Source organism: Ambystoma mexicanum, chromosome 8 (genome assembly GCF_040938575.1).
Source record: "Ambystoma mexicanum isolate Mex_15411 chromosome 8, UKY_AmexF1_1, whole genome shotgun sequence".
NCBI lineage: Eukaryota > Metazoa > Chordata > Amphibia > Caudata > Ambystomatidae > Ambystoma > Ambystoma mexicanum.
Genome location: NC_090929.1, coordinates 291004973 through 291021148, shown reverse-complemented (window position 1 = coordinate 291021148; position 16176 = coordinate 291004973). Strand labels below are relative to the sequence as shown.

General features: G+C 48.7%; 1 protein-coding gene across 1 annotated transcript in view; it reads right to left on the bottom strand.

Annotated features, from left to right (window-relative positions):
* The window catches only part of LOC138471844 (protein Niban 2-like), a 385943-nt gene extending 370114 nt beyond the window's left edge, over window positions 1-15829 (bottom strand). Inside the window, exon 1 of the mRNA XM_069609690.1 lies at window positions 15104-15829. Within this exon, the coding sequence (XP_069465791.1) occupies window positions 15104-15158 (55 nt within the window). The 5' untranslated portion in view covers window positions 15159-15829. The remainder of the gene's footprint in view (window positions 1-15103) is intronic.
* Between the last annotated feature and the right edge of the window lie 347 nt (window positions 15830-16176).

The window sequence follows — 16176 nt, the reverse complement described above, 5'->3', positions numbered from 1 at the left end:
TCAACTGCCCACCACAGAGGTGTGTCTCCAGCAATCTTGATCTTATAGGTTCAGCAATCCATCACAGCGCTGTGGCTCCAGCTATCTAGATCTTATAGGTTCAAAACCCCATCACAGAGCTGTGTCTCCAGCTATGTAGTTCTTCAGGCTCAACAGTCTAACAGAGCTGGCTCTCCAGCTATCTAGATCTTATAGGCTCAACAGTCCATCGCAGGCTGTCTATCCAGCTATCTAGATCGTTTAGACTCAACAGCCCATGACAGAGTGAGTCTCCAGCTATCTAGATCGTATAGGCTCAACAGTCCATTGCAGAGGTGCGTCTCCAGCTTTCTAGATCTTATAGGCTCAACGGTCCATCACAGAGCTATGTCTAGAGTTAGGTGGGCAGATCACTGCTTACACGAGGGAGTTAGGCACACTTAATACCCAACCATACACAAATGTGGTATACTCTGATCTCAAGCGACAGGGATATCTCCAGAGCTACACAGAGCCTACTGCCCTAACACATGGACAGCAGAGCAGGCCTGCGGGTCATACATAAAGCCCGAATCTTACAAGGTCAGGCCTTATCCATCGGGCTACAAAGGTCTTATAACCAGAGGGTTTACACAGCTTAATATTGAGGGTGATGTCTCAAAATGAAAAGAGGTATGAACCGTGTTACACCTATCGTGCATGTGTGTTTCATTTTTCGCTGCGCAGATAATACGTTGCCTTGCAGTGGTTTCCAAGCATGACAATCTAGACATACGAGTAAGCCTGCCCTTGGCTCAAACAGATGTTATAGTACCATGCTCTGGGTAGCAGCAGAAATACTCCCTCGTCACACACACCCATCCTACATGTTATTCTAGGTGATCTGTGCATTGGAAACTGAACATTTGCACATCCATACTCAAGCTGAGACTAGCCTTTGGGGAAAGAAAAGTTTACCTTCAGATGGTCTTTGAACCCCAATGGGGTGACTGATGCTTCAGCCATTATTGCATCAGATAAACATTGGGGGGTTTCTTAGCCAATTTACATGGTTCAATGTTACAGACTTTTTAAGGATAGGGGGAGTATTGTGAAAAATGAAATAGGCACCGAAGCCAGTGTGCATTATGTACTTGGTGATTCAAGCATAACACCCTTTCATCACAGACATATCTGCCAAACAAATATATGATCATGTTTATGCTCCCAAAATGCCATTTGATTTTATGCAAAGGAGACCGGTAACCTCACTTATGTGTCCCCTTTCTAATATGGGTGTTTGGAGAGAGTGCACGAGGAGTGTACCAGAATATCCATCTTGGAATGATAACCTTTGATTAGAAAATGTTGAAGTTATTCTAGGTATTGCTAATATGCATGGCCCAGAAAGACAAGTGTGACATTCTTATTATGATTACAATGGTTACGGGGAGTGAGAATCTGGAAAGCGAGAGAGAGGCAAAAAAGGGGGGGGCAGAGGAGGGGGAGAAGAAGAGGGGAAAAAGAGGGGGAAAGACGAGGAGGGAAGAAGAGGGAGGACAATGAAGAGGTGGGAAAAGAAGAGGGGAAAAATAAGAGGGGGAAAGAAGAGGAGGAGAGGAAGAGGGAGGAGAGGAAGATGGGGAAGAAAAGGGGTAAGAGGTGGGGGTGTAGGAGGGCGGTAGAGGGGAAGCGCAAAAGGGCATGAGAGGCTAGAGCAGCATCACAGATCAGGGGGTACACAGCAGGCTGCCATTAACTCGGCCAGATCGAACAGCGTGATGGCTGCATAGTCACCACCTACATGACACAAATCATACAGGATGACCCCTTAGATAGATGTTCAGTGATCCACCCTCACGTTATATGCATTTTGCTGGCTCAAGTCTTTCATGGCAGAGGTGACCTCAGGCTTTACACACAGTGAAGCCTCAGATCACATCACTATCATGCACGTTATGCTTTTTTCACAGGATGAAGCCTTAGACAGCAGCACTACCACTCAGGTCCCATAGATTTTACAGATCCTTCCTTATAGACAAGACACTACCCAACACCGCTCAGGACTCAGCAAAGCCACCCTGTAACCAGACTTTCTCCTTAGTGTATCCAATGCATTACTCCACTTGGGCATGGTTTCCAGGTTCAATGTGCGTGTGCAATCAGCCCGAGCTGCAGAACTACCCTTGAACAAGACCTTCTGCACGGGGCATCCTTTTGCCATTTGAGACCCTTGATCCTAGGCGTCATGCTTAGGCCCAGTGAGGCTTGGGCTGCGGTGTTTGCATGTGATGAAGTCTTCTCCGTCTATCCTGAGCTTGGACTCTAGCCCTGGGTTGCTTGCAGACTGCTTTACAACAGGCAACTCTCATTTGCTGTGTGTGGCTCGATCAGCAACTGACTCTCTTGGTGACCTTGGGCAGCCGTCATTACCCGACCAGGGCCAAGTCTCGCCGCAGGTAAGTTAGTGGCACGCAGTGTGACCTCGGGCGTGTCTCATCATCCGCTGTCAGTATTTGCAGGTCCCTGTAATTGGGACATACCGACTAAGACTCTCCGAAGGGTGGGGCTGGTCTTTCTGTGCACCTCGCTCAGTGCTCAGACCACAGCAGGCGTGTCTTGAATAGGAGATGACATCATCAGGAGTTGTGCAATTAGACACCCCCCCCGCCCCCGAGCGAGGCACCACGAGTGGCGAGGAGGCTCGTTACCAGCCAGAGACCGTTCAGGGGTAATAGCATGTAGCCGAGAAGACTACATTCTAGTGAAATGAGGGCACTTCGTCGTAGGCCTGTTATGTTATTTTACTGGGGTGTTACCGCACACCACTGCCATTTGCATGGTCTCCAGGCGCTCTGATGATCTGGTAGAGAGGATAGTGGGTTAGGTACGTAGGGAGGGGAGACAAATGCAAGATCAATTCATCAGAAAGACCTGTAGGCCTGGGGGAGAGTCAGTCGAATGTCAGACTTGATGAACCTCTGACAGCACAATAGCCAATCCAGGGACATGCAGCTGTCCAGACATCTCTACATTTCCCCATGGGCCTGGCCAGCATGTAACACAGCCTGACCAAGAGACCGTCATGTTTCTAAAGAAAATATTGCGAAGACCAGACGAAACTTCTATTACAGCAGTAGTGACTTCCTCAAACAGAACAGATAATACGCCAGAGAACACCGACGAGAGGAAAACAACAACATTAATATGGCGATGTGGGGAGGGGGGGGGAGTTTTCCCAAGTAATGCTTGCAAGGAGCCACTCGTCTGCCTGCTAAGGTGTCAGGGTCTTAAGATGTCTTGCAGTCCGTCCTCCATTGCACGGGGTTTCCACAGTAACCTGGTCATTGACATCGCGCGTTACATGGACTCCATCAATCCCACTGCACCTGCTTGCTGGCAAATGTCATCTTGAAAATAGAATCCATAGCTGCCAACTCAGGTCATGCGTGACACCTTGAGCCAGTTCTGGATTTCCAGTTTTCCCGCAGGGACTTGTAGACCCATTCTTATAAGGGGAAACCGAACTACAAGTCGCGGAAGTCAAAGTAAAAAACAAGGGCAGTCTCATGGTAGCATGCATGCTATGGGGCTGCTTACCAGCTAGTGTTGCAGGCCATGTCCCATACCCTGCCGTTGGCACCCTGTCAGCAGAACTGAGAACCTGGCTAACCCTCATAGGCACAATGTACTTTGAGCGCCAGTTGTATAGTCTTGGCTATTAGATGGCACTGTATGAGCTGAAACTATTGCCATGTGAAGTGCAGATAAGAGGGAGATGGGATAAGCAGCGTGTGTGTGTTGTTTGGCTTTGTGCCCACCCACTGGCCTACAATGGCCTTTGGCCAGTCTCACCCACTACCTACTCAGCCCCACCCAAAATACATACCCCTGGGATCTTATGTGATCTATGTGCTTGTAAGTGGATGACAATGTTATTTCTACGCCATCTTGTGAGATAATGGCTTTGTTAGAGCGGTTTGTTTGTTTATTCATTTATATAGCGCGCCACACCCAAAGGTATCTGGGCGCAATATACCAGCAATCTGGTGTAATAGAAAAGTCTTATACTAGTGTTTCTTCAGCCGCTTGTTTTATGAACAATGTGTGCTCTTGCATCTGTTCCTTGCACTGAGCTCTTGCTAAAAACAAGCATTTGCAAAGTCAACTCTTGCATAAGCATTTGCCAAGCAATGCCAAAATATAATTCGGGGCGAACACCATTTCCTAACTTTTGGGCAGGTTGCAGATGCCGGGAAAATGCCTATGCCATGCCTACAAAAAAGCCGAAACTGCAAGCTTTGCCATTACTTTAAAATATGTATATATATGATCAGGAACTGTTTCGTCCTAACCCTGAAGGGGTGCATTCTCGTTCCTTTTATGCTGCATTTTGTAGGCTCGTTGTGCTCCTTCTAGCGTGTGTTGAATGTCTTTGACATCAGTGGTGGAAACATTTGACTATTACGCTTTACTTGGCAACCAATTGTCCCTGTTGCAACCATTGGTCCAGTGCCCCCTCGTGGATTAAAAGTAGGCACGTTAGGCAATGGGTGAGCCTTCCAAGGCATCGATTAAAGTTTATGTTAATCACTCAGACCGATAATGGCGGCAAAGAGCGGAGTTGCAACTGATAGTGGCATAGGCAAATGATCTACTGAGGTGTCAGTTATTGACCATTATTAGGACATGGAAGAACGTCTGGTGCACCCTCTGTTGATAATTTCCCTCAAGAAACTGATGGCAAGATGCAGGGGTGTTGCTAGGTCTGGAAAAGACCCGGGGCTAAGCTTATGTCAGAACTGTCGGGACTGGGGGTTAGCTAGCCTTTTGGCTGTAGCTCCTGAGATACAGGACTAGATCCAGGGCTACAACCAAAAGACCAGGGGCTCTAGCCCTCTTAGCCCCCCTCTAGCAACGCCTCTGGCAAGATGTGTGGAGACCTGATGCACTGGAGGGGGAGTCCAACAATAGGCCAGACCAGTATTTTCTGGGAACCATTTTGAAGAGCCCTGCAACGTACAGGCAACACTAACCCCATCTCCCAGGGTCCTGCTGGTGCTTGCATGGGCGCGAGTGGAGCTATGGGTTTTAAGCTGCTTATCACTGGTCTGACTGTTACACAAGTGAATTCTCGCCTTTCCTTCACAGAGAACACTGGGCATCTAAAAATGTACCTTGACTGCTCCAGAGAGACCCAAGTGTCCCACATGACCATTGCCAATAGGGGTGTCTGCGGCGCCCAGTGAAGGAATTACCAAATCTCCTCATGACCAAGGACAAGCTGCAGTAGAGACAGTTTGCCCCATGCAATGACTTAGTCTCCAGGTACCTTGTTTATGGAGGAAAACACTTGTGTAGAAAGTCCTCCACTTTGCACACAATAGCGTCCTTACTGTCCAAGCTTCATCACTCCCCTTCTGAAATAGTTCACCCTCTTGGAAGGAGCACACTTACTAGTAATGCTGTAGCCTCCTTGTTGCAATCCCTCCATTCACCCTCGTTCTCTGGAAGGAGTGATATAGAAAGGCAATCAGTCGCAACCTTGCATTTGCCTGGCCTGTAGGCTATGCCATAAGTCTTTAGGCGGGCTAGCCTGGGGGCAGCCTACTTGCATCACCCACACTAAGGATCTGTACCAGTGGTTGGTGGCAAGGGAGCTCCCCATAATGTTGTGGGAACACTACCCCAAGACCCTTATTGCCGGCATACGCCGGCACACCAGACTCTCTGTCAGTGGTGTGTGAGGTGGTGGCCGTGGCAATAGCCAAGTTGGCCACCTCAAACACAGCAAGGTAGGATTTTGTATAGTCCTTATGGAGGGCTACTCTGGGTAGAGCAGTGGCCGGGGGCTTGCTATTTCATGCCGTTTGCTTTTGGGGTGTGGGCCTGGGTGAGTTGTGGCTTGGTTAGCACATCCAAGTGCATTTGTTCCCGAAGGCATGTTGTGTGGCGTTAACCTCTTCGTTGTTCCGGATTTACTGCCAACCTGACATATGGGCATTGCACATGCACGGCTGGGCATTCTGCGAGGGCACAGGGTTCTAGGGTGGGAGACGTTGAGACCACACGGGCAGAAGTGTTCCTGGGACGTTTGCTCCAGAGAAAAAGAAGAAAGAGGGTAAGTGGGGTTGGGAGGGGATAGTTTGCAGGGGAGGGGGTTGGAAGAAAAATAAAATTTTTAAAAAAATACCCGTGTCCCCGGCGGGGGATGAAGGCAGCCTCCAGCCTTGGGGAGACCCGGAGCGGGGGTTGCCCCGTTTCAAGCCTCCTCATTGGCTAAGGGGCTGCCACGCCCCCCGCTGGGAATAAACGCAGGCACGTACGTGCGTGCGAGAGATTCCCAGCAGAGTAATGCCCCAGCAAGGGCCAATCAGAATGTTTGTTACATTCTGATTGACCCTCGCCAGGGACTATTGCTCTAATCAGATATTACTTTCCGGTTCTGACGTCACAATGCCTGCTGCTTGAGCCGTCACGGGGAATAATTCCAATGCCAATGCAGCACGTCTTTAAAGCAGTGACACACTTTTCAAATTCTTTCTTGTAAAACAGCTTTCTGTGAAGCTTTACAGCCATTAACTGATAAGAAACTGTTCATGCTAGTATTTGTATTCCATGCACTGCTGGAGTTTAACATATCAGAACCAGAATCTACACGCCATTACTTACTTTAAAGCACAACATGAAAACGTTTAGTACCATTTTACTTAACTATATAAACTATTTTTCTGCAACACGCTGGGTCCGTTTTTTAATCCAAATTATCTCAATTGATCAAATATATCAGCAGCTGGAAGATCTCATATTGGAATAAGCAACATACCAAGTAATAAATGTATTGACATGTATGGCCATTAATTACAAGCAATGCAACATCCCCTGCTGTACATAACACGCATTGGGAATGCCAACAGTGTGGGTGTATGTTTAGGCATGGGATAGGCATTTGCCAGGCACTGCTGTAGTGTTATTACCTGGCCATTGATGATAGCAGGTGCAAAATGGTGCGAGCACTTGGGCATCTAGTAGCAGTACATGGACAATGTCTAATAACTTATGCACAAGCCATAACTGTTGGCTTTGCCAATGCTTGTTTGAACGGGACTTTCATGAAGGACATGGACGGACAGTGCTTATAAACCGAGTGGCAGAAGGCAGACCTGACAGACAGTTTTATTTCACCCGGAGCGGTTTTACAGCTCCAATTAAGACAAACTACCAGAAGGCTGTTTTGAAGAACACTGGTAGGCACTTGAAGTGCTACGTTTGATAGTAAGGCTTGATTAAAGCAAGCTGAAAGAGTTCTCATGAGGAGGTGTTTTGGGCAGGGAGGGGCAGGAACTGGGTGGGAATGGCCATAGGGATTAGCATGGCTAATCATAGGAGGGCAAATAACCACTCAGCACCTACAAGCGGTGTGTCTCTCCTTCTATGTCATTTCTCCCTATATGCAATGAGCTAGTTTTAGCTTATAGGTGGGGCAAGCATCACCTAATAGTTCAAACTAAAAAGGGTATTGCAAGTCACCTTGGAGTTCCATGACCTTATAAAGGAACTGGGCAGGGGGTACTTTAGCCCTTATATAATTACCCATTCTCGATGTATCGACCTCAGAAGAATGATGCATTTGTCTGTCTGTCTGTCGTGTGTGTTTGTGTGCGTTTATTATTTTGATAACAAATGAAGGGTTTAGACTAGACAGTATCAGTTGAGGCCCTTGGTGGTACAAACTATTCTTCTGTGGGGTACGCTCATTTTGGGCATCCGACTAGGGGTGTATCCAAGCAGCAAACCCGAACACTGAGGTACAAAACAAACACACCAAAGGCAAGATAGGGGTACATGTTCATGCAGGTAAGGAGTAGGTTTGCCGTGCCTCTGAGTTACAGACACATTTTACCCTCTACTTTAATACGAACAAGCTAGTTGTGGCCATTTTATTCTGAACCAAGTAAAAGAGTCTTTAATTTATTTCTGTATGTTAACTATTTCCCAAAATGTATGTGTGTGCACACGACCTTATGGACATGCTGTGGGGTATGTGATAACAGGCTGGAAAGACACATATCTGGGCAGTGCTATAAGTGGGATTAGAAATCGAGGGGGGCTCTTGTTAGGGTGTGTGGCCGAAGCACGTGTGTACTTGGGTAATGCCCCATAAAACGTACCCTCCCACTCCTACCTAAGGTGGTGGGGGGGGGGGGAGTAAAAGAAGCAGAGCTAGGGTGCACTGGCATTATTACCTTGATGTGCCCAGCCCCAGTCCCACCCTTCAAACAAAAGAAGGGGCTAGGCTCGCCAAAGGTGTGGCACCAGAGTGCCCCAGCTCACACGCAGCCCTTTCATTCAAGGAGCTGTGTGGTAGGCAACGCTTTAACCACGGGCTCCTTGAATGTAAGTGCTGCCTGCTGCTGATGTCTCTGTACCCTGAAACAGGGGGAGGGCTGGACTGGCCAGTTCTCCTTCTGTTTCCGAGTAAATAGTCATCACCCAGCATGGGGCGTCATCATACAGGGTGATGACTATTTACTCAGAAGCAAAAACAGAGTTGGCCAGTCCAGCCCTCCTCCTGTTTCAGGGTACAGAGACATCAGGCAGCCACCACGGCACAGTTACATCTGCTGGCCTGCAGGCGTCAGTACTTCGGTTTAGAAAAAGGAAAAGGCAATGCCTTTTCTTTTTTTTCTAAACTGAAGTACTGACACCTGCAGGCAGCCTGTGTAACTGTGCAGTCGGTACACGGGCTACGTGTGACTGGGTTTAGTCGAGGGAGGGCCCCGGATCGGGAGCCCTTTCTGGAGACTGCCCCGGCTAGCCCCGGCCCACTTAAATCACTGTATCTGGGGCCTTTGTGGCACCATCCGCAGTGTGACGATCCATGTACACATTAGAAGGTATGTTGGTGCGGCACGCTTTTATGATGCCGTGCGCAGATGCATCCATGTCAGCCTGTGCTTCTATCTGCTTCTGAACTCGCGGGGAGTTTCCTTGTATGCCTATCCACCGTACTCGCGTGAAACATTACACAGTGGACTGACATGATGGGTTTAGATGGATGGATGACCAACCACTTTGCACTTGGAGAACCACCCCAGGGAGCCTTCTCTCGCGGGATCTGCGTGTTCTCGCAAACCAAATTCCTCTCCTTAGAAATCCCAGCTCGAGCATGGGCCCGCTCCCGGCCACAGCAGCGAAATGACGGAGCCCTGCAACGTGGTGCTCGGGCAGAACCTCCCCGTGCTCAGAGCACAATTAAAGGAAGACGTGGAAAGCTTTACACTCTGCGGCTGCGGGCAGGGCAGGGCCCTCCCCCTGGCTGCTGCGGCCGGGCTGGGTTTTCCAGTCTTTCAAGGAGAGGGCGTTCTTTCGAACTCCCTTAGAGATGAGAGCGAGCAATGGGAGCACAGAGCAGGCCGGGAGCAGTGAGGCAGAAGGGTGGGCCAGGGGAACGGGAGCGACAGAGGGCACTGGGCAGGTTAGGGGAATACAGATACACTGGGGCAATACGACAGGGTGGGGTAAGATTGGAGGAAACGGAGTGGAGGGGCACTGGGAAGGCTGGAGGGAGCAAGCTTGGTTAAAGGGCATAAGGCAGGCTGGGGGGAAAGGCATGCTGTGGAACCAATGCCACTCTGGGGGACACGGTAGAGTGGATGAACAGGGGAGGCTGCTGGGGCCAAGGCATGCTGGATGTGGTTCTGACCCTTTAAGGGCTTCGCCACGCAGCGTAGTGACGTTGCACTCCGCCGCATGCCTTTAAATAAAAGGGGCGCGCGTGCCCCAGCGGTCAGTGCGACCGGGGAGCCCAAACCGAACAGACGTCTCCAGTGTCAGTCTGTGGTGTGTGTGGGGCTCACGGGACATCGCGGGGGTACAGGCAGCCCCACAACACTGGGGGTGAGACAGGCTCTTTTGGGTGAAGTAAGGAAATATGTGGAACTGGGCAGTCTGATTGGGACCGGCAAGTAAACACATAACATAAGTTAACATAGGTGTAACACGGCAGGCCGAGGGCTAGAGGCACAGCCGTTTCTAGGGGCAGGCAAGCCTGGCAATGGCCTGGGCAAGGGGCAATCAGGTTCGGCCTGTTAAAGCTTCCACTGAGCTTTTCATTAACAAGCAGCAGTACTACAGCGGCAGGGGGCAAAAGCCTGCCCCCATCAAGCAGCCAATGGCTTAATACATTGCTCGCCATTTTTTTTCAGACTGCTCACACCTCCAAAATGAGCATCTTTTTGCAGTATGGCAATTGCTAAACAGCACTGTCATGCTGAAATGAAGGGTTGTCTTTTCTTTTTTCTGCTGGCTTAATCACAAGGGCCACATCCTTACTGCAGGGGTAAGAGGTTGTGTGGGAAGGAGAGGAAGACTGAAGTGAATGGCAAAATGAAGGCTTAATGTATGAGGAAGGGAGGAAATTAGAGACTCCACGTCTTCTGAACACCAAAGGGGTTTCTTTTGAAAATCATTATTTTGGGGTATGTTAATCAGTTGAAACAAAAAAAAAAAAAAGACCACAACACCCAGAATCCACTGATCTAATACACGAAAGCCTAGGTCCGGAGAACATGTGCTCAGATGACAAGGAGTCACATTGCCAAACTATTCTGTTAATTGGAAAGCAAAAACAAAACGTTTGCGTAAGGAGGGCATAAAAGCAGTGTTGTTCCCCCATTATGCATGTTGCTGCACTTCATTTTTAGCAAAGGGGCCAGGAGTTGGAAAAATTGCAGATTTGAAGGATGAGGGAAATATACCTTCATGCATTAATGCCTTTGTTTGCTGTTGTATGTGTCGAGGAGCGATTTCACACATATGCGTGTGTTATTTGATGTGAAAAAATTGCATGTTCAAAGGTGGAAAACAAGCACTAACAAAGCTAACAGTTCCATCTTGCATATAATGAACACTTGTCGCTACTGTAAGTATTGAAATCCCATGATCATGTACCCTCATGGTATGCCTACTCTTACAATTGCATGTCCAAGTTACCAACCCTTAATAATAGGTTTGCCAGGATATGTTAACATACAACCTACGCTTACATGGCATTTTCGGAAAAATAGATTACACGGCAGCAATGGGCGCATTTACGGCAGCAGCAGCATCTAGGTGGGTGCCCTTCATAAAGACAATGAACATAAGCAGTGGTTAATATACCCTTATAGACAGAGAGGGGTCATTATCACGGGATAAAGACCTGCCACCAAGTTGTATGGCTTTAAGCACATGGTGGTAGTAGCAAGACAGGTTTTGGAGGTGGAGTTAATCATTTTACTTTAAGAGCGAGTTAAGTAAGTAGGCCGCGTTAGTAAATTAAATGTGGTTTTATTTTGAAGCATTTAAATAACGTGGTCTTCATAAATTAAGCATTTTAATTGCAACTTAATTTTAACACGAGAATGCATTAGGTGTCATGTAAATGTAAACTGTTTCACTATAAGAAAGTGAAAGCATTTGCCAATGTTTTAGCTGTCTCTTTCCAGTGTTAAATACCATGTTGCAGCAACAAAAAAGTCAACTCAGAGAGACAGTGTCTTGTTAAAAAAAATGTTGCCTAGAAATTGCATTTTTTCCCGTCTGCTTCAGAAGAGTGAATGTTCAGAAGGCAGTCAATACCAGAAGTAATTGACTGCACACTAAACGTTCTGATTGACTGAGAGGAGGTCAATAACAATCCCCATTTGCTAATGAAACATTAATTCCTGTTTGTAATGTTGTTGTATACATTGTCAGCTTATTAATTTGAAGCACAAGTCAATGACATGTTATTTGAATTGCAAAGATATAATGAGGGATTGCAGTGTGGGGTGAGAGTAAAGGGTTGCATACTAATGGACCTTTTCACAATTGACCTCGGGAGAATTGACCTAATTTAGAAGGTCAATTAAGACATATATGTGGGGGGAAACCCCCTGCAACCCCTACCCAATCCAAAACCCCTTGCATCCCCCATCCAATCCCCTTATATTATTTATAATCCAAAACCAACCCAATACATATATAAAATAACTAAAATAATATAAAGGTCAATTGTGCAGAAGGTCAATTAGGGCCACTATAATAGGTCAATTGTGCAAAAAGGTCAATTGTAAAAGGTCAAGTTGGGTAATACCGGGGTAAAGAGGCAACAGGGGGGTCTGGGCAGGCTGAAGTGCGTAAGCCAGGCCCTGGAAAATGGGACAAACGTTTGGAGACAAGGTGGGTGTGGGGGTTTGGGGGGGGGTGGCAATCTTAGGGCCACATGGATGAATTAGTGGTTTAGGTATAAGCCTAGCTGAGGCCAACAAGGCAGGTTGAAGGCAGCAAGGCAAACTGGGAGAAATAACACGTGATAAGGTTGCGCAAGGCAGGCGGGATGGAACATGGCAAGTGAGGAGTACAAGACTGAGGGGAACAGGGCATATTTGGGGGGGGGATAGTGCTAGGGGTTATGTTGTGCTGAGAAGAACAAAGCAAACTAAAGGGAACAATCCAGTCTTACTGGAAAAGAGAGGTGGGGAACAAGAAAGGCTGACGAGTGCTGTACGGCATGAGGCGGGGGGAAGGGATAGTGTCAAATTGGGGTGATCAATGCACGCTGAGAATACCAAATGATGCTGGGCGAACAATGGAGCCTGAGGAGTGAAAGGCGGCTGGAGACAAATCCATCTGAGGGAACTGTGGAAGTTAGACAAGGCTGGAACAAGGTATGCTTATCGCACAGGGCCGTCGGAGCGGAACAAAGCAGGCTTGCAAACAAGGCCTGGAAACAAGCCATTCTGAGGGGAAAGTACAGACTGGAGGCAAAGCCAGCATAGGGAAATGAGGAAGACTGAAGAAGTTAGGCAAGGCTGGAACAAGGTATGCTTAGTGCACAGGGCCGGCTTAGCAGAACAAAGCAGGCCTGGAAACAAGCCATTCTTAGGGGAAAGTACATACCGGAGACAAAGCCAGCCGAGGTAACTGAGGAAGACTGAAGAATTTAGGCAAGGCTGGAACAAGGTATGCTTAATGCACAGGGCCGGCTGAGCGGAACAATCCAGGCCTAGAAGCAAGCCATTCTGAGGGGAAAGTACAGGCCGGAGGGAAAGCCAGCCCAGGCAACTGAGGAAGACTGAAGAAGTTAGGCAAGGCTGGAACAAGGTATGTTTAGTGTACTGGGCCAACTGAGCAGAACAAAGCAGGCCTGGAAACAAGGCCCGGAAACAAGCTATTCTGAGGAGAAAGTACAGACTGGAGGCAAAGCCAGCCGAGGGAACTGAGGAAGACTGAATAACTTAGGCAGGGCTCGAACAAGGTATGCTTGGTGCACATGGCCGGCTGACCGGAACAAAGCAGACCTGGAAACCAGCCACTCTGAGGGGAAAGTACAGGATTGGGGACAAGGAATGCTGGGAGGCGGAATAAGGGAAATAAAGCAGGCTCGGGAAAAGGCATATGATATGATCATTTATTTATATTGCGCTCATACACAAGTGTTTTAGAGCGCGACAAGGGAAGGGGAACAGGGGAGAACAAAACAACGATCTTACTGTGTTTAGAGGAAAAGACAGGGTTGGGGAACAAGGCATAGTGAGGTGAATAATGGAAGATGGAGTGACAAGTCATATTGGGGGAAATATGGCATGTTGTGGGGCACAAGCAAGAGACATTTTAAGGGGGAACAAGGTATGCTGTCCTCTGCCTCACAAATTCCAGGGTGTGGAACTGAGCACAGCTGAAATGTCAGAGAACATGGAATCTGCGTCTGGCCAAGAGATAGCACACATGACAGCTACCCGCCACTGTACGCAGCAAACCTAAATAGCTTTACGTAACCAGCCTAATTAACAAAGTAAACTGCCTAAAAAGCTGAAAGTAACCAGGATCAATTATAGAGTGACCAGCCTAAATTGCTGAAAGTAACCGGCCTACAAAGATGAGAGACCAGCCGGTCAGATAGCACAGCGAGTACAGCACTCGCTTTGACATACATCTGTGCAGTCTGCTGAAGCAGGTTCGGCCTTTCATCCTTCCGAGGTGAAATGAGCACCAATCACCATGAGTAATAATAAGCAGCGCTCAGATGCCTGAGGGCATCCGATAAAGCACTATATAAATGCAAAATTATTATGATTTATTATTCAGTATTTATATAGCGCACATCAGCCTGGAAGCATCGTGGCACTGTTACAGACATTGAACATAGTTGCAGAATACATACAGTATTACAAGTGAGGTACATGCTTACATTGTACAGACTTGGTTACAGTAAAGAGACTAGATGAACAGCGTGGTTTTGAGTGTTTTGCGGACAGCTGTGAGGGAGGTCTCGGCTCCGAGAGCGTTGCGAAGGGAGTTCCAGAGTTTGGGTGCAATGTGCGGGAAGCCAATACCCCCTGCTTTGGCTCTGAGAATGTGTGGGATGCATGGTTATTAAACAGCTGAGAGTAATCAGCCTAAATAACAAATAGTCCAGCCTAAAATAGCTGAACCAGAAACAATGACAGTGACCTGTTTAAATAGCTAAAAGTAAGCAGCCTACATAGCCGAGGGACCAGCTTAAATAGCCGAAAGCCACCAGACAAAATAACAAATTGTCCAGCCTAAATAGCTTGAAGTTATCAGCCTACATAGCTGGACGACGAGCCTAAATAGCTGAAAGTAACCAGTCTAATTAACAAAGTATCCAGCCTATATTGCTGAAACTAACCGGCCTATAAAGATGAGGGGCAAGCCTAAACCGCCAAGGGACCAGCGTCCAGTTACCTCAGGGTTTGGCACGCAATACAAATAAACAAATACAAATGCAAAATACAGAAAAATACCAGCTTTAATAGTTTAAAGTGACCAATCAGATTTCAATCAGTAAGTGATCCGCCTGAAAAGCGGAAAGTGACCAGCTTATGATCCAGAAAACCAGAAAGTGACCAGTCGGAATAGTGGAAAGTGACCAGGGTGAAGGCATTTTTGGGCCCACCCTGTGTGAATCACGGTGGCCGTCTTGAGTGACTAAAAGTGGCACCTGTGAAAATAAGTACCCTACAAATATGACTGAGGGTGGGTCTGTGTGTCAGACCAAAATGTCCAGGTCAGCTGTACTCCCACGCCCCAACCTCGAACCCCCAATGCACTCACGCCGGCACCGTGGGGGCGACGCCGGCGGGCCAGTAGCTCCTACCTGAGATGAACTGCCGCCTGCCCTCATCCAGGTGAGTCGAGATTACATCCCCCATGGCGGAGCGAGCGACGGCGGAGCGGCAGCAAAACCCAGGGGAGACCGGCGGCGACGGTGGAAGAGTTCCAGGGAAGGTGAGGCAGATCCACGGGCAGGCAGGGAAAGAAGGCAGCGCCTCCTGCGAGAGAGGAGGCAGCGCCCCACACAGGGAGAGCGAGCAGGCGGGTCTTCAGAGAGAGTCAGGGCACGGCTCCTTCGCCGGGGTGAGGGGGGCCAATCCCTGGACAGTGGGGGCAGTGCTAAGCTCGGGCGGGAAGAGGGGCTCGGTGGTCTCGCTTCACGCTCCCGTTAGCCAGGGGGGTCTCACTCCACGTGAAAGAAACGCACACCCATTGGCACCCAGCAGCGAAGGGAAGCGGGCTAGAGAGACCGGGATCCAGCGCGGGACTGGCTCGCTGCTGAGAACAAGCCAGATCCTGTATGTTTGGGGCAGTGCCGCTGCTCCCTCCTCCCCCGTCTCCGGCACACCCTCCCCGCTGCCCCTGCTGCCATGTGTTTGGCGTTCCGTCTGGGCTCCAGAAGGTGTGGTTTGCCTTTCTCTCGTTCTTAACGAATACTACTGGTTCTGCTTTATTTTTAGCCAGGGCATGAAACCGAGCATTGATTGAATCATCACACCCGGGGTGGAGCGGGCCAGCAGGCAGGGTACACTCCGCGCGGCGCACAGTGGCAGCGCCGCCGAGAGGTTGCACCCACCGGAGGCCCGCATCGCGAGCGCGATTTACGCAGCAGCGCCCGTACGCGCCCACTGGAGGACGTTACCACAGTACCCTATGCACAGCCGCACACACGTGCACAGTACTGTCACTGGGCAGCAAAAAAGTCTCTCCAGAATCCTGCGCACTTTTACATTTATTGTACATTTATTTGCGAATTCTGTGGTGCGTTCGTGTGGGGGTGGGATTTGAACGTGTTCGCTCGGTTACCTCACAAGACCATTGCAGGGTCTGAGCAGGACCGCTCCGACATCCCATGTCAATGTTGCACTGTACAGGAAATATTGATGTGCATTTTTT